This window comes from Cibotium barometz, chromosome 3 (assembly GCF_041138505.1).
Source record: "Cibotium barometz isolate CiBa-2024 chromosome 3, ASM4113850v1, whole genome shotgun sequence".
Taxonomy (NCBI): Eukaryota; Viridiplantae; Streptophyta; class Polypodiopsida; order Cyatheales; family Cibotiaceae; genus Cibotium; species Cibotium barometz.
The window spans coordinates 63,575,641-63,599,311 of record NC_141048.1 but is presented as its reverse complement, the minus strand read 5'-3'; the positions used below and the strand labels follow the sequence as shown (position 1 = coordinate 63,599,311).

At 35.9% G+C, this 23,671-nt stretch overlaps 1 protein-coding gene across 2 annotated transcripts in view; it reads left to right on the top strand.

Annotated features, from left to right (window-relative positions):
* The window catches only part of LOC147640380 (MADS-box transcription factor 23-like), a 35,739-nt gene extending 13,005 nt beyond the window's left edge, over positions 1 to 22,734 (top strand). The window contains exons 3-7 of one of the 2 annotated variants that reach the window (XM_086823693.1): positions 12,841 to 12,919; positions 21,059 to 21,120; positions 21,757 to 21,856; positions 22,075 to 22,116; positions 22,420 to 22,734. In XM_086823693.1, coding sequence (XP_086679819.1) covers positions 12,841 to 12,919; positions 21,059 to 21,120; positions 21,757 to 21,856; positions 22,075 to 22,116; positions 22,420 to 22,590 — 454 coding nt within the window. In that variant the 3' untranslated portion in view covers positions 22,591 to 22,734. Of the gene's footprint in view, positions 1 to 12,840; positions 12,920 to 21,058; positions 21,121 to 21,756; positions 21,857 to 22,074; positions 22,117 to 22,402 lie in introns of both variants that reach the window. The other variant, XM_086823700.1, reaches the window with a different exon arrangement.
* The last annotated feature ends 937 nt before the right edge of the window (positions 22,735 to 23,671 follow it).

The window sequence follows — 23,671 nt, the reverse complement described above, 5'->3', positions numbered from 1 at the left end:
GAGTCTTGAAAGATCAGGTTTTGTTGAAACAAGGGATGACACTGCTCATCCGATTGGCCATGTTGGAGATGTGCCATTTTTTATGTAGGATGGTAAGATAAAGTATCTTGCAGATGTACTTCATGTTTCGAACATTATAAAGAATCTAATTTCTGTTGGCCAGATGATTGAGCAGGGTTTGCAAGTGCAGTTTAACCCTGATGATTGTTATGTAGAAGACTTTAAAGATAAGTGCAGGTTCATTGTTGCAAAAGGTAACAAAGTGGGTAGAATGTTTACACTGAATGTAAATATGCATGAAGTGAGTACTACAATGTTTGCAAATGGATTAGGAGTTGTTGTAGATACATACATTTGGCATAAGAGAATTGGGCATGTAAATATGCAAAGAATAAAGTCTATACACACTAAAGAAATTGTGACAAGGCTGCCAAAGTTTAAGGTTGATTGTTGTGACAAGGCTGCCAAAGAATAAAGTCTATACACATTAAAGAAATTGTGACAAGGTTGCCAAAGTTTAAGGTTGATTGTATGCAGAAAGTATGTGAATCATGTCAATATGGAAAGCAGACAAAGCATGTATTTTCTCATGACATAAATGTAAGCAGGATTGTACTAGATGCTGTGCATTTGCATGTATGGGGCCATGCAAAAACTACGTCCATGGGTGGCTGCAGGTATTATGTAACATTCATTGATGAGACCACACGAGGAAAGAGTGGGTGTATTTCATGAAGGAGAAGAGTGAAGTTTTCACTCATTTTTAAAATTTCAGAGTGATGGGCTGAAAAGCAGTGGCATGGAAGCTTGTGAAGTGCCTAAGGTCAAGTAGAGGGGAGAGTACTTCTCCAATGAGTTCTCTGATTGAATGGCATTGAGAGACAATTTACATGTAGATACACTCCGTAATAAAATGGAGTTACTAAGTGAAAAATAGTCACGTTGTAGAGATAGCACGAGCATTGATGATATAGAAGAATATGCCACATAACTATTGGGCTCAAGTTGTTTCTATATCAGTTTATATCGTGAACATGACCCCTCCTGCAACCATACATGATATAACACTAGAGGAGAAATTCAGTGGCAAGAAACTTGATTTGTCTCACATGAAAGTTTTTGGATTTCTTACCTATGTGCATGTGCTAGATGAGTTGCATACAAAGCTAGATCCAAAAGGTTGAAAAATGTGTGTTTATTGGATACTCCCTTGAGCAAAAGGGATATAGATGCTATAACTCTACTACATGTGAGTTGAGGGTAAGTAGAGATGGTTTGTTTGATGAAATGAGTAGCTGGTATACTGCTAAAAATGATGATGTTGAGATTGATGTAACTGGAAATGTGATTGCACAGAATGCAAGTGAGCAATCACAGTCATTGAGTGGACCTCGAGAGTCTTCTTGTGTTGGGTCTATTGATAGACCATGGAGTAGCAGGCTGCATCATAATACCAGTCCTAGAAATGTTGGTACATCACATAAAGGTAAAGAGAAAGTGCTTGAGCCCCTTGGTATGCCTGATATTTATGCAGGGCATTCTTTTGTTGATAGAGAGTCTAGTGGATCAGAGATGAGCCTTGATGAGGAGCTTAGGATTCTAGCAATGAGGACACCTGGTGTAAAGAAGACTTTGGAAGCCATGAATGCAAAGTGACAAAGATCTGGAAGAGTTAAAAACCCTATGCAGAGATTGACTTATGATGGTTATGTGGCACATCACTATGCTTACATGGCAAAAGTTATGCAGGTTGTAGAGCTCAGATGTTTTGATGAGGCTATTGAAAATGTATATTGGGAGAAAGCTATGCATGAGGAGATGGATTCATTGTATGGAAATGAGACTTGGGATTTGGTGCCATTGCTTGAAGGCAAGAAAGCTATTGGATGTAAGTGGATGTATAAGGTGAAACATAACAGTGATGGTAGAATAAGCAGGTATAAGGCTAGATTGGTAGTCAAAGGATATGCACAAACACATGGGATTCATTGTATGGAAATGAGACTTGGGATTTGGTGCCATTGTCTGAAGGCAAGAAAGCTATTGGATGTAAGTGGGTGTAAAATGTTGGATATGATAATTCAACTATGAAGATTGATCAAAACATACTCACGGTGGATCAAAGCTTAAACAAAACATCATGAATATGAGAGACAAAAACTGGTATATGCAGAAAATTGCTTTGAGATTAACACAAGAAGATACTAATTATGATTAGGCATGAACCAAACTTACATAATCACTTGATCACGACTTGTACCTTATTTAGAGACTCCTCTACTCTATTTTTAGTTGCATGAGTTGCATGAACCATATGCACCAACCATTTGTAGGCTTTACACACCAACCACTGACCACTAGCCTAACCACACCAGATATTAAATTGGACTAAGGAGTTGGGATTACATTTATCCAACAATCCCCCCTTAAGACCAAATTCTTACAAGAACATGAACAAGACTAACATAACTCCTTGACACAATGAGTAAGAGTCCCCCCTTAACAACAACATAGGGTGGTGTACTCTCCTCTACAACTTGTCAAGTTGGAACAACATAAGTCTTGACTCAACCACATACATGACATAATTTAAAAAGCATACTCATTATCTACAACAATCCCCCCTTAAGACCAACTTCTTAGAAGAACATGAACAAGACTAACATACCTCCTTGACACAATGAGTAAGAGTCCCCCCCTTAACAACAACATAGGGTGGTGTACTCTCCTCTACAACTTGTTAAGTTGGAACAACATAAGTCTTGACCCGACCATATACATGACATAATTTAAAAAGCATACTCATCATCTACATCTTTTATACTAAGACTAGAACAAAGATTTGTTTCTTCCTATTGGTTGACTTTTTCAACCACGTGCCTTTGCTAGCTTTTGATCTTTTTGGTAGCACTTTGAGGATGGATGATTCGTCTTTCCACAATACTCACAAGGATGTTTGGAGAAACAATCCTTAGTAAGATGATTTGTACGACCACAAATAGTACACTTCTTTCCTGATGTCGAAGTAATAGCATATGCATAAGGATCTATCACATCCTTTGTAATCTTCTTGTCTTCTTCTTGCAAAGAATTTATGATACTTTCCAAGGAAGGGACTGGCTCCTTCTCTTTAAGTACCATCACAATTTGCCTAAAGCTTGAAGATAAGCTTTTAAGCAGGATAGCAATAGCATCTTCTTCAGGAACAGGAGACTTAACATAAACCAATTGTGTCATTAAGCTCTTCAACCTGTTAATCACAGCTGTTAAATTTTCATTAATCTCCATGGTTAGATCAAAGAGTTGCATCTTCAAACTGATCTTGGAATGCTTTGCCTTTGCACCAAAAGTATGTTCTAGTAATTCCCAAGCTTCCATAGCTGACTCAACATCATCAATATAATGAATAAAATCATCTTCTAAAGCAGTAATGATAATACCAAGTGCTTGCTCATCTTTTTCTTGAAGTGCAGCCGTTGTAGCTCTTGTAACTGCAGCAGAAATACTTGCTTCATCTTTAGTAAGTGGCTTGACCGTACTCCACAGATTTTTCTTCATAAGGTAGCTCTTCACCTTGATTTGCCAGGTATGAAACCCAGTTTCATTGAATTTGACGAGGAATTTGGAGCTCATGATGATGAAATATGATGCTTGATGTTGATAACTTACTCATATAGATGATTTAAGCCCAAATAATAAAAATATCATTAATATAGATCAAAATAAGAATCACCATGTTGTTTGAGCAAAAGAGGCAGAAAACAAGTGACTGGAAAACAGCTCCGTACAGCAACTCCGGTGGACCAAATACTTCAAGATTTGGTATGCTGAAACCTCACATGATAGCCTTGAATCACCTAAAAGGAATTAGGCTAATTCATAGAGACGACGGCGAATGGATTTGATTAGTAGAAAATGGGTTGCGTTGATGGCGATGATGAATTCGCGAAGCTGCGACAAAATTGGGCTGTGAGCTCCTTTTTAGGGCAAGCGTGGGAGCAAAGCAACAATGCTATATCAAAATATTAGGATATAATCACCTCAGATGCAAGCATGGAAGCAATCTATAGCATACTATCCAAACAGAGAAAAATTGGCTATGGTGATTAAGAGATAAATTAGGGTTTTTGCTAATAAAATAATCCTAATTGGGTCATGCTCTGATACCAAATGTTGGATATGATAATTTAACTATGAAGATTGATCAAAACATACTCAAGGTGGATCAAAGCTTGTACAAAACATTATGAATATGAGAGACAAAAATGTTGAGATTCAAGCTCGATGTCAGTGTGTGCCAGCTATGCTATGTGCTGGCATGTTAGGTAGGAACATGTGTGAGATATAAATGACCGCGTCCAGCTGGTCATAGTGTGTGGACATTAGCTAGGGTTAGATGTGTGTGGACACAACTCATAGTGTTGTGTGTATTATGGATTATGGCTTTATGCATTGTGTGAGAAGGGAGATGGCTTCCCTCTATGGTTAGGGTTTGCAATATACATTAGGGTTTGCTCCTGTGTGTGTGACTCCTCTCTCTCTACTTATTTTTTAACATGGTATCACAGCCTGGTGCTCTCTATTAGGGTTTATGATGAGTGAGTGAGAGAAGAGGGAGAAGAAGCTGTGAAGCTTGCCATTGAAGCTGTGAAGCTTGGAGCACACCGATTTCTATCAGATCTGAGAGCTTGGCCTACCAGGTAAGTTCTTCTAAACATCCTTGAGTGGATTGCAGGTGATTCAGGCAAAAACAAAGCAAATTAGGGTTGCCCAAAGCAAAAGAAAATTTTGGTTTTTTGGAAGCTTTCCATTAAAGCTTGGAAGCGGTGATGTATGGTGAAATAGATGCAAATCTGGCAAAGAAACATGTCTCTGGCAAAGGATGAATGTATTGGAAACTCATGTACAAGCCCTACACTAATTTTGGAGTAATTTTTGATGCATTTGAATGTGTGAAATTTATTGGTTTTTGAGCTCTCACAAAACAGAGAAAAAGAGGTCAAATTTTGATGAATTTGGAGCAAGTTTTTGGCAAAAATCAGAGCATTGATGGATTGCACACTTGCCCAGGTGTGTTAGGCATCTAATTACATCATCAATTAGCAACATAATCACTCCTAGATCCCTCTACAACAGGCGACATAGGCTGGACAGAGAAACAGAGTACTTTTTCAAATTTTTGATAAGTGGAGGACTCAAATCCACTGATGTGACTGGTTAACTTCATAATTGACTTAGCAATTAGTTGCTACATACACTTGAGAAGGAGGCTATATGATTGGATTGATTAATTATCATCTATGGAGCTGGAAATGAGCTGATTAAACAAGCTGTCTACCGGTTGCAGAGAAATAGAGTGATTAATCGAGACTAATTACTCTTTGGTCTTAAACAATTGGACTAATTCCTTGTACATGGAGTTAGTGGACATCATTGCTAAGCTAATGAATTCCTGGTTGCTCAATTTGGACAAGGATTGAAGAAAATAGAGCAAATCTACTACTGGTTTTTTTGGTTTTTCTCAGAACAGAGAAGGGGGTTTGACAAAATTGGTATGTACACACCTCGGATGGTGTTGATATTCAACATTGAAGTTGTTTAGGTGTTAACGCAAGTTATGCACACTTGATTGAACCACTACATTGTAATTTGGAGCCTTGGAAAGTGCATCAAAATAGGGTATCTTGGACTGCGTGAGCCAGTTCATTTTGGATGCATACAGGTTGATTTTCTACATCAAAATTGAAGTTTGGTGACTACTTTGGAGTATCTGGAAAACTCATTAGAGTGTGGTTGAGCTGAGGAAGGCTCGTTTACAGATTTGGAATTGTGCATTGAGCAATATGTCGGATAATCCAGTATAAATTGTTGGTGAAAAGCTGGATAGGAAGAACTTCTAGGCATGGAAGTACAGGATCAAAAATTTTCTAAAGGAAAAAGGTTTTTGGAATGTCATTACAGGTGCTGAGCCAGAGCCGGAACTACCCCGACAACCTACATAGCAGCAAGTTATAGCTCATAAGCAATGGTCAGAAAGAGCATTCAAAGTGTTGCATTATCTGTCTATATGTATTTCGGATGCTATGCTCATACACATACATGATGCTGAGAATCCCAAGGATGCATGGGATACATTGGTAAAGCTGTTTGATACAAACACGAGTGCTCGCAAGTCTCAGTTGTTGCGACAACAGATACATAATGTGAAGCGAAATAGAAGGAGCATCCATGATTATGTACAAGAGATAAAGAAGTATGCAGATGCATTGGCAACAATCAATGCCCCCATGCCTGATGATGATTTGGTAGACATTACCTTGCGTGGTCTTGGTAAGGAGTATAAATCTTTTGATACATCCATCTCGGTTCGGAGTACAGGTTTACCAAACTTTGATGAGTTGGTTTCACTCTTGCTTGTTGAGGAAATCAAACTCAGTGATTCCTTTCAGGATGCATCTACTAGCCATGATGATAATGGCAGAAATCAGGCTTTCTATTCCCAAAGAGGATTTAGAGGCAGGGGGAGATTCGCATCACATGGCTGTGATAATGGTCGTGGATGGTAGGACAGGTCACTAGAACAAAATTTTCAGTCTTCATATGGTGCTCGAGGTGGTCGTGGATATACACCTCAGAGAGGCCTCGTGGTAGAGGACGTTGGCAAGGCCAACAAACATCTATGCAAGATGTGGAATGCCATTACTGTGGGAAATTTGGTCATATGGCACGTAATTGTTTCCGCAAAAAAAATGATTTGAGAGGGGGTAGAGCACAACATGGTGGACATCATGGTGGAAATTATGCATCAAGCAGTAATGATGGCAGCGCAAATCACTTGTTTGCCATGAAACATGTTGTGGGATCTATGATGATAAATGCTGAAAATGATGACACTTGGTATATGGACTCTGGAGCATCAAACCATATGACTTGTCATGGTGAATGGTTTGAGCATATGAAGCCTATGGATGTGAAAGGCTATGTGGAGACAGGAGATGATACTCAGTATGCCATTACACATGTTGGAAGTGTACCATTGGTTATGCACAATGGTCAAACAAAATCTATGTTAGATGTATTGTACGTGCCTTCTATTACAAAAAGTTTGGCCTCAGTTGGTCAAATGGTGGAATAGGGATTACAGGTTCGTTTCAACGAGCATGGTTGCTTCGTTGAGGATTTCAAACATGGATGTAGAGTCATTGCTAAAGGCAAGAAAGAAGGTAGGTTGTTTAAGCTGGATGCTGGGATTCTTGAGTTAAAATCAGCCATGTTCTCTAAAAGCAAAAATGTGGTATAGGACATTGATATGTGGCATAAGAGGATTGGACATGTTAATATACAAAGGTTAAAGAACATGTAGGCAAGAGGCATTGTTAGTGGGCTGCCTAGATTCAAGTATGATGGGAATATGCATGTTTGTGAAGCTTGTCAGTTTGGAAAGCAGGCAAGGTTGCGGTTTCCTAGAGAAGGCAACATGAGTAGCAGGCCACTTGAGATAGTACATAGCGATGTATGGGGTCCTGCACAAAACCCATCCATCAAAGGCAGTTTATATTATGTGACATTCATTGATGACTTTAGCAGAATGACATGGATATACTTTCTCAGAGAGAAAAGTGAAGTGTTGGGAAAGTTTATGGATTTCAAAGCTTTTGCAGAGAAGCAATATGGTTCTTGGATTAAATGTTTGAGGACAGATGGAGGTGGTGAATACACCTCAAATGCTTTTGAGCATTTCTTGAGAAAGCATGGAATAAGAAGGCAATTGACTTGCAGGTATACACCTCAGCAAAATGGTGTGGCTGAGAGAAAGAATAGAGTCATTTGTGAAGTGGCCAGGGCAATGCTCAATGAAAAGAGCATGCCAGATTATTCTTGGGTAGAAGCTTGTGCTACTGCAGTGTATATACTGAATAAGACACCTACAGTAGCCATACATGGAAGTACGCCAGAGATGTAGCTTACAGGTTTTCGGCCAGACATTGGACACCTCAAAGTATTTGGTTGCATAGCTTATGTACATGTGCCTGACGAGAGAAGGAGGAAGTTGGATCCTAAGGCAGAAAAGTGTGTGTTTGTTGGATATGCACAGGATCGTAAGCCATACAAATGTTACAATCCACAAACTAGGCAAGTGGTTATCTCATGAGATGTGGTGTTTCATGAGCTTGCTAGTTGGTACAAAGCAAAGGATGAGGGTGTCATTGAGTCACTTGAAGCTGATGTGCCTGTGAACTTGCCACAAGCAAGTTCTAGTTCTACTTCTATGTCTGGGCCAACAGAGGCTGAGAGTAGTACTGTACGTCCATGGTCAGGACGTTTGAGGCATGAGAGTGTGAGCACTGGGAGTAGTGCTATGGATAAAGGCAAGCAGAAGGTTGAAGGAATTGGAATTACAGGTTATGAGTCATCAAGTTCAGAGAGTTTGGATGAGGAACTTGGTATACCCGTTTTACGCACACTTGGTGCAAGGCAGGATAGATATGTGCCACCACATGCTAGAGTGACAGGTGTTCAGAGTGATCCGCATGCATTGCGGAGATACCAAAGGGTCAAATATCTCGTTGACAGGTTGACATATCGAGATTTTGCTATGCATTATGCATATATGATGTCTTTGGTGAAGCATGTGGAACCTATATGCTATACAGAAGCTATTGGAAAGCATGTATGGGAGAAAGCAATGGATGTTGAGATGGACGCATTGGTTCATAATGACACATGGGATTTGGTTGCATTACCACAGGACAAAAATGTCATTGGTTGTAAATGGGTTTACAAAGTGAAATGCAAGTCTGATGGTTCCATTGAACGACATAAAGCAAGATTGGTAGCTAAGGGTTATGCACAAACCCAAGGCTTGCATGACTTGTACCTTATTTAGAGACTCCTCTACCCTATTTTTAGTTGCATGAGTTGCATGAACCATATGCACCAACCATTTGTAGGCTTTACACACCAACCACCACTGACCACTAGCCTAACCACCACATATTAAATTGGACTAAGGAGTTGGGATTATATTTATCCAACATATAAGGTGAAACATAATAGTGATGGTAGAATAAGTAGGTATAAGTCTAGATTGGTAGTCAAAGGATATGCACAAACACATGGGATTGATTATGAGGAGACATTTGCTCCGGTTGCAAAGATGAAACTGTGAGAGCTGTGATTGCGGTGACTACAACTAAAGACTGGTTTTTACATCAAATGGATGTAAAAAATGTGTTCTTGCATGGTGACTTACAAGAAGAAGTGTATACGGATCAACCACCATGGTTTTGAGGATACAAGTTAAGCTTCGTAAGACCCTGTATGGGGGCTGAAGCAAGCTCCACAAGCATGGCATGATAAGATTGTTGAGTATCTTGTCACTATTGGTTTTCATATGGTAGATGCAAATCACTCTTTGTATGTGCGCAAGAATGATAAGGGTATTGTGATCATCACCATCTATGTAGATGATCTTCTTGCTGGGGGTGACAACTTGGAAGAGATTGAACATGTGAAAAGTCTTCTCAAAAGGAAGTTTGATATGAAGTATTTGGGAGATCTACGCTACTTTTTGGGCATTGACATCATTCGCACACATGATGGTATTTGGCTATCATAGAGATAGTATGTATTGGAGATATTATCCAAGTATGGGATGGCTGGTTGTAAGCCAATCTCAGTGCCAGTAGATCAAAATGGAAAGCTCGTCGGATGCAGGTTATGTGTTGGAGGGTCCCACTATGTATAAGAAGATTGTGGGGAGTTTGATCTATGTCACGATCAGCAGGCCAGATTTGAGTTACACTATTGGCTTAGAGAGCCAGTTTATGTAGGTTCAATGCAAACCACATCTTGACAGTGTGCGACGCACACTTCGGTGTTTGAGGGCCAATATTGATTATGCATTATTTTTGGTATAGCAGGTGTACCATTGGAGCTATGTGGGTGCACAGATGCAGATTGGGCAGGTAGCATCTTAGACAGGAGATCTACCAGTGGATTTATGTTTCCATTGGGGAGTGCTGCTATGACATGGAGTAGCAAGAAGTAGTCCATAGTTTCCTTGTCGAGTATAGAGATATAATACAAAGGAGTTGCAGTGGCAACGTGTGAGGTAGCCTGGTTATGCAGGTTACTTGCTCATTTGGGGTTGCATGTGGAGAGAAAGGTTGTCATATATTATGATAATCTTAAGTAGGGAGAAGTAGTTGCATATAGTTGGCCAAGAACCCAGTTTTCTATGCACGGACGAAACACATTGAGGTACACTACCACTTGATTAGGGAGAGAGTCTTGGGTGGCAGGCAACATTGACTTGGCCTACGTCAGCACACAGGATCAGGTCGTTGACATCTTCACAAAGGCCTTGGGAGTTCAGAAGCTCCCTAGATTTTGAGATATGCTTGGAGTTCATGAGCTAGAGTTGAGCTTGAGGGGGGGAGTGTTGAGATGTCAAGCTCAACATGAGCTGACACTCACGGACCTTTGGCATTTAAATCATTGGTGGTTTTGGTAGCTGGCACTGACATATCTTTGCCAGAGATTCTATGGCTGGACTACACCGACTAGTCCACACCTACCCACTCCATTTAGCATGTTTACATTATGGACCGCATGTACATAGTACTTTAGTACTTATGTTGTATTTTCCTTATCTTTTGTTAGAACCCTTTTTGTTGTGAAGAAGAAAAAGAACATTTTTTAGCCTTTCATCTCATGTGCTCTCTTCTAGGGTTTGTGAGAGTGTGTGTGCTCTTGCAAGAGCTCAAGCTGTCTTCCTCCCTGCATCTTTTCACTTGTCGGGGGTGCTATGGATCTTGTCCTTAGCCTTTCTCTAGTCATCGATGTTAAGATATGGAGACTTACTCTTTTCTTTCTTTATTGCATCTCACACTTTGGACTTTTGATGGCTCATTAAGTCTCTCATTCTCTTGAGTGTTTACTTGTTATTTTTCTCAGAGAGGGTTGGCACAAGGAACTCCCTATGGAGTTACTCAAGAATATAGTTCGTTTTTTCATCGAGTTGGTCATCCCAATTTGTGAGGATGTGGTGGCCAAATTGTACAGTATAGAGCTGATACATATGCATTAATACGTACCCTCCTACTTAGCTCATCCTCAATGATGGACCCATCTTTATAGTATCTAAAGGAGTACAGGTTTCCTCATGCTAGAGAGCAAGGAGTAGGGAGTGTGAGTTGAGTTCTTTTTGGAGTGAAACTCAAAGTGGTGCCCTTGGAGTGGCTCTAGCAAGAGTGCTTGAACATAATGAACTCGATGAGGCTACAAACTACTCTATATATAGTATCCAATGTCACCATGGACATAGGTTGCAGCCGCATCGACCTATGTCTTGGTCCAAAATGACTAATCGACCATATCACCACACTCAGGTCATATTAGACTATAATAATTTTCTATAAAGACATTAGGCAGCTCCCACGCCCACTTGAGACCTTTTGGACTCTCAAACTGGCCCCGTGACCCAAGAACAATGTCTTGGATTAGTTTTCTGTCACTAACACGATCACACAACCAATACGCAAAGGCACCAAAAGGTTTATTTCCATAATCTCTCCACATTTCTATGCTTTGTCCTCTTGAATCAAAGGAGCACTGAAAATATTCCTTTGATTCAAGAGATGAGTGGGTATCCCCGATGTCCCAGGGTACCTAGTCTCCCTAGAACCATAGGAGACAGTCGCCCATCTACGCTTTCTTTTTGCTTGTAGTTTTGATTCTACCAAACACTTATTCTTACATTGTCCTCACTTAGTTGTCCATCACTAACACGATCACAAAGCCAATACAATCACATAGCCTGCAACTTGAGAATAGTGTGTCCATGGTTTGCTAGATATCTAGCACTCACTAATGTGGCTACATAGCCCTCAACGTAAACATGCATCCCACATCAGCCATCTCCTGACCATACAGCCACTATCTAGTGTTTAAAGTAGGAACTGCCCAAATCCTCATCACCACAATGGCTAATACTCCTCATATAGGAGGCCTTGCAAAATAGAGTGTATTCATCACCCATAGTAATAACACAAGAGTGGAGCATTGAGCAAATTCTTTTCCAACATACTACTCTCAAAGTAAGTATGTGTATTGGTCCTTGCTTTTTCTTTTAAATGTTTTCTTTTCCTAGAATAAAGTTTTTTGAAACCTTATAGTAAAATGTTTTCATAAAAGTCTTGAAAATCCATGAAAGTTACTTTTTCAAATAAAGAAAATAGGTAAAATGTATGTATGTAATAGGCTTGGTACTTTGGATTCAACATTTGTATAGCTAGTTACACAAAAAGTCGTAACACCACTTATGCAGGCTAATGACATGATTAACAATTTATATTTTTTTTCTTCATATAATCATGCTTTCTTGGTCAAAATGTAATTTTCAATACAAGATATAGCATGTTCAATAGAAGGTGATAACAAAAGCATTGGAATAGAAGTTCCTATTTTAGACATTCATAATTTAGGCATTCATAGACTCATAAAAGATATGTTTGATGATCTAAATATCTACAAACAAGATAATAAAAGGTTTTTTATTTAAATATATATTATTATAAATAAGACTTAGTTTATTTTATACTCTTAACCAACAACCTTATGTTATGATTGAATATGATTATGCATGAGAGTTTTTGATGAGACAAAGAAGAACAACCTATAGTAAAGTATGTATTGGAGTATCTAATCATTCAAAGAACAACCTTTAAAAGTGGAATATTTGTGTGTGTGTGTGTGTGTGTGTGAGAGAGAGAGAGAGAGAGAGAGAGAGAGAGAGAGAAGTTCTCTTCAACTAAAAAGGATGATCTACATTATCAGCATGACAAAGGTTCTTGAGAGATATGAAAGATGCACAACCTTATTGCAACATGGCACAAATGTGACACAACATGTAGAGGTATTCATCTTAGACATTGTTATTGTATTTTTCTTGAAGTAAAATTGAGCAATCTTGTTCACAATACAAATATCATTTGAACTTTGAAAACTCTAGTGATTCAAAGTAACAAAAAAGAAGATATTTTAAAGAACTTTTCTCATAAACAAAAACATGGGGGAGAGTTTGTAGAAAACAACCATAAACTATAAAAATACCATTCATGCGATTCTTGTTTAACCCCTTCCCAAGTTTTTCTATGTATATACTATCTTTCTACTCAAATTATTAAAAATTTTATTGGCTCTTTATTTTCAAGTGATCAATAGTTACATTTTTCCTTCACATTCTTTGTTAAACCTTTATATACCATTGGCCTTTCTTGACATTCTTTGTTAAATCTTTATATACCATTGACCTTCCTCGACTCTTATTTAATTGAATTCCTTGTAGCATTTTATTTTTAACTTTTATTTACTTGAATACTCAAGTGGTATATTCTCCGTTTATATCTTATGAAAATAAACCACAAACAAAGATGTGAATAGAAGCCTGGATAGAAAGAAATGTAAACAAATATGAAGGGATAAACATGATAAGCAGTACCATTTATGCATGTAGATCTACCTAGATAGAAAGAAATGTAAGAAAATATGAAGGAATAAACATAATAAGCAATACAATTTATAACAAAAAAAATTCACTTGAGACTTGATCAACAAGTAGAAGTTTAATATAGAAAAATAAGCAAGCGTGTATCCAAAAATGTGATAAGGTTGCTACGTATTTTTCAAAGAAAATTTTCTTATCTTCTCCATTCCATAAAATTTAAAACAAGAAGTTGCTTATTTATAAATATCCCATATTTATTAAATCCTCCTCTTATTATTTCAAAAAACTACCTATTCAAATTTATCAAAAGCTCTCTTCTTATTCAAAAAAACTAGCTATTCCCATATAAATGATGAGTGCCTTAAAAGAGATAAGAGGTCCTCATAATATACAATCATAATATACAAAGGAGGATAATCACACTATTTGAATTCTTCATATACATAATCATATAAATGATTTGCACAAAAAAATATAACTTTTTCTAAACATATAATTGCCTTAAGTAATACTTTTCATAGATGGTTAAAATAACTGGATTTAAAAATTAGAGCCTAGATGAATCTCTAAAGAGACATACAAATACTTCACATATAATTGCCTTGATTAATACTTTACATAGATGGCAAAAATAACTCGATTAAAAATTTATCCTAGATGGATCTCTAAAGAGACTTACAAATATAACGATAGGGCACTCAACCACTAGTCAAGTGTTATGTATAGAAACAATTTAAGTAGTCTTAAGATTTTTCTTTTCTTGATACACTAGATGTAGTATCTGCAACTTTATATTTAAAAGACAATATTAGGGAGTTTGGGGAAATTCCAATTTCCATTTTGCAAGATTAAAAAAATGGCGGCACGGTGAATCCTTTTAAGCTTTTGTCAAAACCACTTCATTTGACATATCATTGGAAAGCTCTTGAAGAGTAGGTTCTAAATCCACATTCTCTGACAACTTTGGATTTGGTATGCTGAAGATACACCAAAAAGTATATTGAAAAGAAAATTCGCAAAGTAATGGGATTTTTCCAAAATCCCTAATATGGCCTTTTAAGTAGAAACAATTTAAGTAGTCTTAAGCTTTTTCTTTTCTTTATACACACAATTTAGTAGTCTTATGATTTTCCTTTTCTTAATACACTAGATGTAGTATTTATACCTTTATATTTAAGTAGAACTAATTTAGTAGTCTCTTAAACAATTTAAGTAGAAATAATTTAGGCGGTCTCTTGATCCATTTAAGTAGTCTTAAATAGTTTGTATATATAGAAAAAATTTAAGTAATCTTAAAGCTTTATTTTTTCTTGATACACTAGATGTAATATATATAGCTTTACTTACGTACATTTGAGATTTGTGCCATAAGTAAACAAAGTGTCTTCTATGAAAATATTTCTCATGCACTAGACTATCATGATTGTCATGACATATGTGACTATTTTGAAATCTAACTATAATAAACAGTAATAAATATATGTAAGTTTATCTTTCATTTAAATTTAACTTTAATACATTTAAGTTAAGATATTATCTATTTCATATTTTTCTATATGGTATATGGTTAGAGTTTTTGCCTAGTGTAATGTATGAGAATCCTATTGCCCACATTCCACATTCTTCAAAATGTAAAACATGTGAAGGTTAAGATTGATACTAAGAATTATGACTATTTATCTCTAAGATTCCATTAAATATTACCAATAGTATTGGCATATGTGTCATAAGCTGGCTTTGTTGTATATTAGATCTCAATTCTAATTGAACACATGCATCCATAAGGTTGATAGATCAAAAGGCTTATGCAAATAAGGAGGCATGCATTGTAGAAATATGACTTTGGAGTTATTTATAACAAGGGACTAAAAACCTCCTAGTGTATCTATAAAAAGTCCATATACAATGAAGAATGTGCACTCATACTCAATCTTTAAACATGGAGTAACGGTTTCCTTTATGTAAAATCATGCAATGTTAAAATAATACCTATTACATAACATTAGTCCTAAGATATTATGCCTTCAAATCTCATATTATACTTGTGCCCTGTGCTGTAATATAGTCATGAATCTTTGTAGTGGAAAATTCATTCTTGGTGGGTGAGTTTATCTTTGATGTGTTGAAAAATTCAAGTTTCAGAATCCTCCTCTAACTTTATGAGGTGTATATTTCCTCATATCCAAAGGCTGACACTGGGCTATTTAGTGGCTTGTGAGGAGGTTGACTTAATACCTAGTTAGGTTGGGTAGTTAGCAAGGCGAAGCTTTTTTTTTTTGTATAAGATTTCAACTTTATACAAGATTTCTTCTAAGCGTAGAGGTTTTTGACTATGGAACTTTTAAGGTGTTATTGGGGCAATTCTCAACATATGCTTAAAGCTGCATATGAAACAAAAATGTATAAACACTATAAAAAATATTTAAGTAGGTAATATCTAATAAGGTCATACTAGTATTCCCACGAACAAGTCATAAGTCATATTTCTACCTTTGAACACAATGAATATATACACAACTTTTTAAGCTAATTCTTAAAAGAATAACATATGAAATAATTATATATATTAAAAGACCAAAGATTATTTAAGTATAAAACATCTAATTAGGTCATACTAGTAAGCCATATTTCTTTGAATAATACAATGAATATATACACAACTTTCTAATCTAAAAACTACCTTTACAACATCCTATTAATATTGCCACATACGTACAAAGTAAGTTTACACATTTATCCTAAATATAAAATTATGCAATAATCAACTAATAATGCTTAATACTACACAATTATTACACACTTAGTATCCTCAATATAAACTAGAATAATGAACTAATAATGCTTAATACTACACAGTTATTACACATTTAGTATCCTCAATATAAACTAGAATAATCAACTAATAATGCTTCCAACTCCAAGATTTATTTGAGTTAGTATCAACTTGATTAAGAGTATATATGAAGAAAACACAACTTTTATTAACACATGGATCACCTATTTAGGTTGTGATAGCTTATTTGAGATGTGCTTTCTTAGATGCATTTTTGGCATTCAAAGATCCTAAAATTGGAGAATTTGAGAGGCAAAATTATTTCTTATAGCTAAATAGTTTATTAGCCTTATCTTGGAGAACTCCACAACAAGAGCTATGTTTATAATTGTAAGAGGATTTTTCATCCCACAAGAGTGGTGTTAGGTGTTTAAAACATCTTATTTTTTGACACACAATTTAATTTTTAATTTTTAGGTTTATCCTCTTTGTTGTTGCTTCTCCAAGTTAGACACTTTACATCAAGAAGACACTCTAGGTGCATTAAAACCTTGAGAGAAAATAGGGTGGTGAGGGATATTGGATGTAGCTAACCACTAAGTGATATGACATAAGGCAAACAACATTACACAATGTAACATCACACAATGGAAAAAAAGGAGAAATCACTCGAGGAAAAAAATAAATGATACAATAGTGAGGTCAAAATAGTAAATTAAGTTGTAGATCAAGAATTTCTCAAGCATTGAATTCTATCATAGACTTTTACAAGTGTCATTATGCATCATTAAGAGAAAAGTTTGCTACCCCCATTATGACTCATGCTCAGCACTAGGCAATCTGCCATTGGATGTAATCATTATGAACATAACAATTGGTTTTCTATCTGTTGAGGTAAGTTTCCAACAATAGGATTTCAAGCAAACACCATTTACTGTTTAAGTAGCTTCACACCATCTAGAGAATCCATCTCACCGAGTTTCAATACCAAAATTTTCAACTATCACAAGTAGGGTTACACCCATCATTTACAGATTGTTTTCTAGGATGAAGATCTATCCAAGAGTTTAAAAGCAAAACTTGATATCCAATATGTAGTTATTATAACTTTGTGTTTCAATCCACTATTCAATTTTGACACCACTACACTAATTTGCAATCTATAAGCCATGCAAGTGGTTTTCTTTCAATTCTAAAAGCTACTATATTTCTACACCTTTTAGAGGCATCTGTACACATGAACAACTATATTATGGAACCATAAATTTCAATACCATAATTTTATAAGACACAAAATTAGAGAAAAGAGAATATGAATGATAGTAGTTTAAAATCCCTCTCAAAACTCTCATACTGAATATTGAAACATAATGAATATTCTTTTGCAAATTAATGCAACTTTAAATAGCACTTTCTTTAGAATTACTTCTAAAAACTTCAAATAACACTTTCTTTAGAATTACTTATAAAAAGCTAAAAGTAGATTCATCTTTTACATTTCCATAGGTATAATATTGTATAGCCTTTGGGTGAAGAATCATATGCCTTTGAATTATATATGTAATGCCAATTATTGAATGACTTCCCTTATCTTAAACTATAGTAAACCAAAACTAATGAAATCACCTCTCTTATCGTAAGTTGGGTTCACCTAAACTAATCATAGTCATCGATGGATAAATTTGACATAACATTTTGCTCAATTATCCCTGAGCATAAGAGTTTTTTCACTTATCCCTAAGATTGCACTCCGCACTTGGTGTAATAGTTTATTACTATATATATTTTTTCTAGTTTGGTAAGTAAAACATTATAGCAAACCCACAAAACCCAAGTCCTACTTTAAAAAGGCTATAATGGTAACAACAACTTACAAGGTACCATTATCTAGACTCAATTGCCCTCTTTGCCAATAATCATTGAATTCCTTTATATAAAACTTTGAGCAATCATCCTTTATGTGGGAATTTTGAGCAATCATCCTTTATAAACTTTGAGCAATCATCCTTTATGTGGGAATTTTAGTTTGTTAGGATAGACCTTGGTAGATTAGTTTTCATATTGAGAGATTAGATGTTGGCAGCCAATCAACCCATTTGGTTGCTGCCCAGAGCACCACCTGGATTAACCATTGTGCAACAAACCGAGCCTTCTTGTTTGTAACGAACTTGTAACAGTTTCTTGACGAATGGGTAGTACCTACGTAGTTGTAAAGGAAAAAAGGTGGATTAGTTGGATAAGGGGAAGTAGAGGATAGAAGAGACTTGGTCTACCCGACTGAGATGGTAGCAAGAGTGTGTTTCGCATAGATAGTTTGGGAATCAGGTGGGTCTACTTGGGCCTAAAGAAGAGGAATAATACTGAATAGGAAGATGGAAGAGTTGAGTGAGCAGAGCTCTTACTAAGCCATTGCACTATATGATTCAAACTATTACTCAAGAATGACACATAGGATGGTATTTGTCTTAATTATGTTTCATTCTACATATCCTTGTCTATTCTACATTTATGTGTTAAGTTTAGTCTTGTCTGGATGTGGACTCCTATATCCGGATTCAGGACAGACTCCGGAACTAACCTTCTTGTATTGTGATCAACTCCCTGAGCTAGGCAAATAGGTAGTGCAATGACCTAGTGTTGAATTATTGCATTGGGCGCAATTGCATAAGTTGTTGCTACTCTTCTAAAGCCGACTAGGTGGTCTAGAACCACGTAAGTGCCGGGCCTTGACTAGACACCGACACTTTTGGTGATCTTGCTGGGGAGCTGGTACGCCAGGTAGGGGAGCAAGAAGATAGAGACTAGTCCTAATGTCAGTCCTTCATAGTAGTGAGTTAGTAGAGTAGAGCCAGTTGAAATAGATCTAGAAAGAAAGTGCACACACTGGTGTCAGGAATGTTCATGAGAAAGTCATAGGAGTATAATGGAGAATGCATGGAGAATGAAGGGAGCTCAAACAGAGCAATGAGGTATTGCCGCAAACAGGTCAAAGTTGTAAAAAATAAAGGATAACTGCATCATCTAAGAAGATTTCCGAAAGAATTAGGAGAAATTCTTACTCCAATTGGGTCCTTTAAGGATTTGTACACATTCTCTCTCTATGCAAATGGGCTCATGGTGATTTTTTTACAAATCAACTCAAAAGTGAGTGGAGTTTGGACATTTGGAATCTACTCTTACACCTTTCCAATGATATATAGCATGATGGGTAATTTTTTGTATTCAAGAAGTTCCCAAATTTGGTGATGATGTGGCTAGAGAGAATGTGTACAAATCTTTAAAGGGCCCAATTTGAGTCCAAATTTTCCCTTATGGGATTCTGTGCTAGCAGCATGAAAGATTCCTCTCCACTAGCTATCCATGAGTTTCCTTGGATGATGTGGAGGGTTGAATAGGCCAGACTAATCTTAGCTAATGTGTGGCTTTTGACCCTAGAACATATTTTCCTTAGCTCCAATGTCACATACATGAGTATTTTAGTGTATTATTTCAACAATTATATAGCTAGAGCTACTTGAGAGATCATGCTCATGATATTTATAATGCAATATTATCTACATGATTAACTTAATGCTATGGGTAGGCCACATCATTTCCTCCATGTTTGAAATAATGAACATAGTAGAAAAAATGAAACATGCAATTTACATATTTGCTCCTTGTATACTAGACCAAGTAGTTTTCCATTGATATGCAGTTTTAATTTATAAAAGGAGATGTTTCTATGTTTTGATGCCCAATTTCCAGTGCATGATGTCTAAAATATTGTATATGCACCCATCAATACATTTTTAAAAAAAATGTGACTAGTGGAACCACCACATCACAATTCACCAAGATTGATTGTACTCGAAGAATTATATTTATATTTATGTTTTTTCTTCAATTCATCATGATTAAATATCTTCTTATGCTAGACTTTTAATAATTTACTGTGGTGGTATGGAGTGTTCCACTCCAGTTTAACATGGTTCTTGTTGCCCATCCTATCTAAAGGAGTTTGATGATCTTATAATGGAAGCCTATCTTTTGTAAGATGGTGCTATGAAATGGTCTTACCTTGTGATTTTAGTTCATAGACTTCTTGTATATAATTGCTAAAGGCTAGACATAGTGGTCATGGATCATTTTTAAGTTATGGCCAGCCAAATGTGATCACTAGTGTTAACCCACTTTAGGGTTAGCAAGGTTGCCACACCCAATTATATGCCAAAGCATTGGTAATCTACATCAAATGTCAAGGATGAACATGCCAAACTCATGTACAAACAAGCCATGAAGCAGTGATGGCCAAATCTCAAACTTGGACGGGTGCCTGTAAAGGTCGGACGCATAGTGGCACCACCCAGTTCGCACACTGCCCAAGTGGGATGGTTTGCTATGGACGGTATGATACAAACAAGGCAGTATGGTGGAAATGTAGTCGTATGTTTTAAAAATTGTTGTAAAGATTCCATAAAGAATATAAGTCTGTAGGCCTAGTTTCTCACATATTTTTTAAAGAGGTCATTTAAGGCAAGGATTTGAAACACTTTCTACAAAGTGAGATTGAGATCTTTTGTCTTTACCTCTAGGTGTTAGATTACTAATAACTATCTTAGTCTAGAAATAAAATTTATGTTTGACTATATCGTATCATCATCATAAGTAAAATCCACCATGTATTCAATGTAAATTTGATTTTGTCAAAGATTTTATACTTTTTAAAAAAGCTTTTGATGGAGTTATTATCACGCTTTTTAGCTAATCACACTGGTATTTCATTCTTTTTGTAGTATTGGAGACAGGAAGCTACTCAACATCAAGAGAAAATAGCTTACATGGAGAAAAAACATAGGTAGTTGTGAATTTTAATTATTTTTTTAAGATTTTTATACAAGGACATGTTAGGGTTTTAAGACACCCTTTGTTGGCACCTAGATATATGTAATATGTTTAGGTGTTGGCATAGGGTTGGTAAGGTTGGTAAGATGTTCGCATAGGTTGGTAATGCTGGTAAGATGTTGGAACCCTTTTAGGTGGAGCCATGCTAAGGTGGTGGACCACTTTTTAGTGCTAGTAGTAGAGATTATCCTTGGCTTTTCAGGCATCTCCACCACAATTCATAAAAAAATAAAATTACTTTTACCACTAGCAAAGATTCTTGAAAACAATTCATTTATTGATATTGATGATCAATTACTACTAAATAGCATGGATAATAGTACTAGTGTCGTGGGTGGTAGATGCTACTTCTTAGTCCACCTTAGCATATGTGCATTTTCACTCTTTTCAAATATATATGTTGGTAGCCCCTCACCAAAGTGATTTTTATGCTAGCTACTAAAATGTGATGGATAGCTAATTATTTACTTAACCAAAAAAGAAAATACATACTATGAATATCTAAAGTGATCATCTCACAAGTTTTATCACTTATAACTCTCTCTTGTGTTATAACTTGTAGCATTTCTCTTTACTTGATATATTGTAGACACCTAATGGGAGAAGATATTTCCGGATTTCAAACCAAAGATTTACAAAAGCTCGAAAACCAACTTCAAGATGCAATATGTCGTGTGAGGGCAAGAAAGGTACTAGTTAACATACTTTTATCATAAAAAACTATTATGGATTTTTAATTTATAACTTTACATTTAATTTGTTTTACCTTGAAAGCCTAGAACAAGTTAAACATTTTTGTAAGAAGGTATGAAATTTATGTTGTTTTTATTTTATTTCTAATTTAATGTAATGATTTTTTAATCACTATGTTAGGTCTTTTTCCTCATTTTTGTTTTTCCCATTTTAGGAGAATCTACTTTTACAAGAGAACGAGTTACTAAGATCCAAGGTATCCTTGTCTCATCATCTACTTAGCACAATGCTTCATTAGCAACTATGAATATAGAAAGATGGATTTTGTTTCAAAAAATTTATCAACCTATCAAAAAACATTAAATAATATCCCTTAAAATGTCTTTTAAAATATAATACATTCAAAATTTTTCTTTAAAATTTTGCGTATTATGATCAAAAAGGTTTTTCAAAGTCTTTCTTTATAACTCTCTTTTTCATGTTTTCTTTTAAAAGCCTTAGAGTTTTCCTAAGTTGGTTTTCCTTTTTCACATTCTATTTAGATTCTTGTATAATGCAGCTTTTCGAAGTATCCGCAATGCAAGCATGTAACGCCATTTTGAAAGAAACCTCTCAAGACATCCGAGATAGACCAAGTATAAATATTTCCTTAACCCCACAAGAAGAGAATGAATCAATGATGAGAGTTGTTGAAACAACTCTCCAACTTGGTTGCCCTCAAAGGAGGTGAGCTAACAAAATAAATCTTTATGCCCCTTTTCAATATGGGTAAGAACCAATTCATAAACAAAAGCTTGTATCACCATGATAACTCAAAAGGATAGTTAAATTTTAAGATAAAAAATAATATTTAAACTTAATGATAAAATATTTCCTATCAAACCAAATGAAGCTCATGGTGTAGTTCAATGTTGGTGTTCCCTTCTTGAAGTTATATTGAATAAAGAAATGTCTTTGACACATGCCTAGTAAGCATGATTGTTCCTTGATGGTGTTCCCTTGAAGCTATGTTTTATAAAGAATGACTTTGACATATATTATTTCAGTATTATGTAAACACATTTCTAGTAAAGCATGATTAACAAGCCCATTGTAGCTTGCTATTTTAAGTATTTATGAAAGGTCAATGTCAAGCATATTTAACTTTAACTTATATTTCGCCAGGATGCCTACACACATTTCTAGTAGCACAATTGTAGCAAGGTTGTAAACTTTCTAATTTATGTAATTGACTAAAGGTCAATGTGCAAGTATCACAAAAAATTATGACACTCAACCTTCTCAATCATTTATTGAGTTTGTTCCTTAAGTTGGTTCAAGATAGTTCATTGAAGAAGGTGTTTATATGTCACCACATTTGTAATACATTCTCACATCATGTAGATGTATGCACTAATGTGGATATGAAAATGTGGGGGAGAGAAAGAGATGATGATTATATTAGCACCATAAAGGCCAAATATAGCTTATGGGATCAGAGCAATACACCTTGTAATAATAAGGAGATATACAATTGATATGATGGAAAGTTTTGGCAAGTTTTCTTTATACAAATGCCACGAGGACTCCATGAGAAGGTGGTCTAAATGATCTCTCTTATGGATGCTATAGTTACCAAGCTTCTTCCCCCCTTATGGAGAGACATAAAATCTTTAACATAATCTTAAACATTATTCCTTTCCATTATCTCCATGTCTTCTTGTAAAATCTCAAACATAATCCATGCCAAACTCTTAGAAGTCAACTCCCTTTTCCATTTGCCATTTTTTGTGAGGCATGTGTGATGTATTTTTTATCTTAAGGGATAAGCG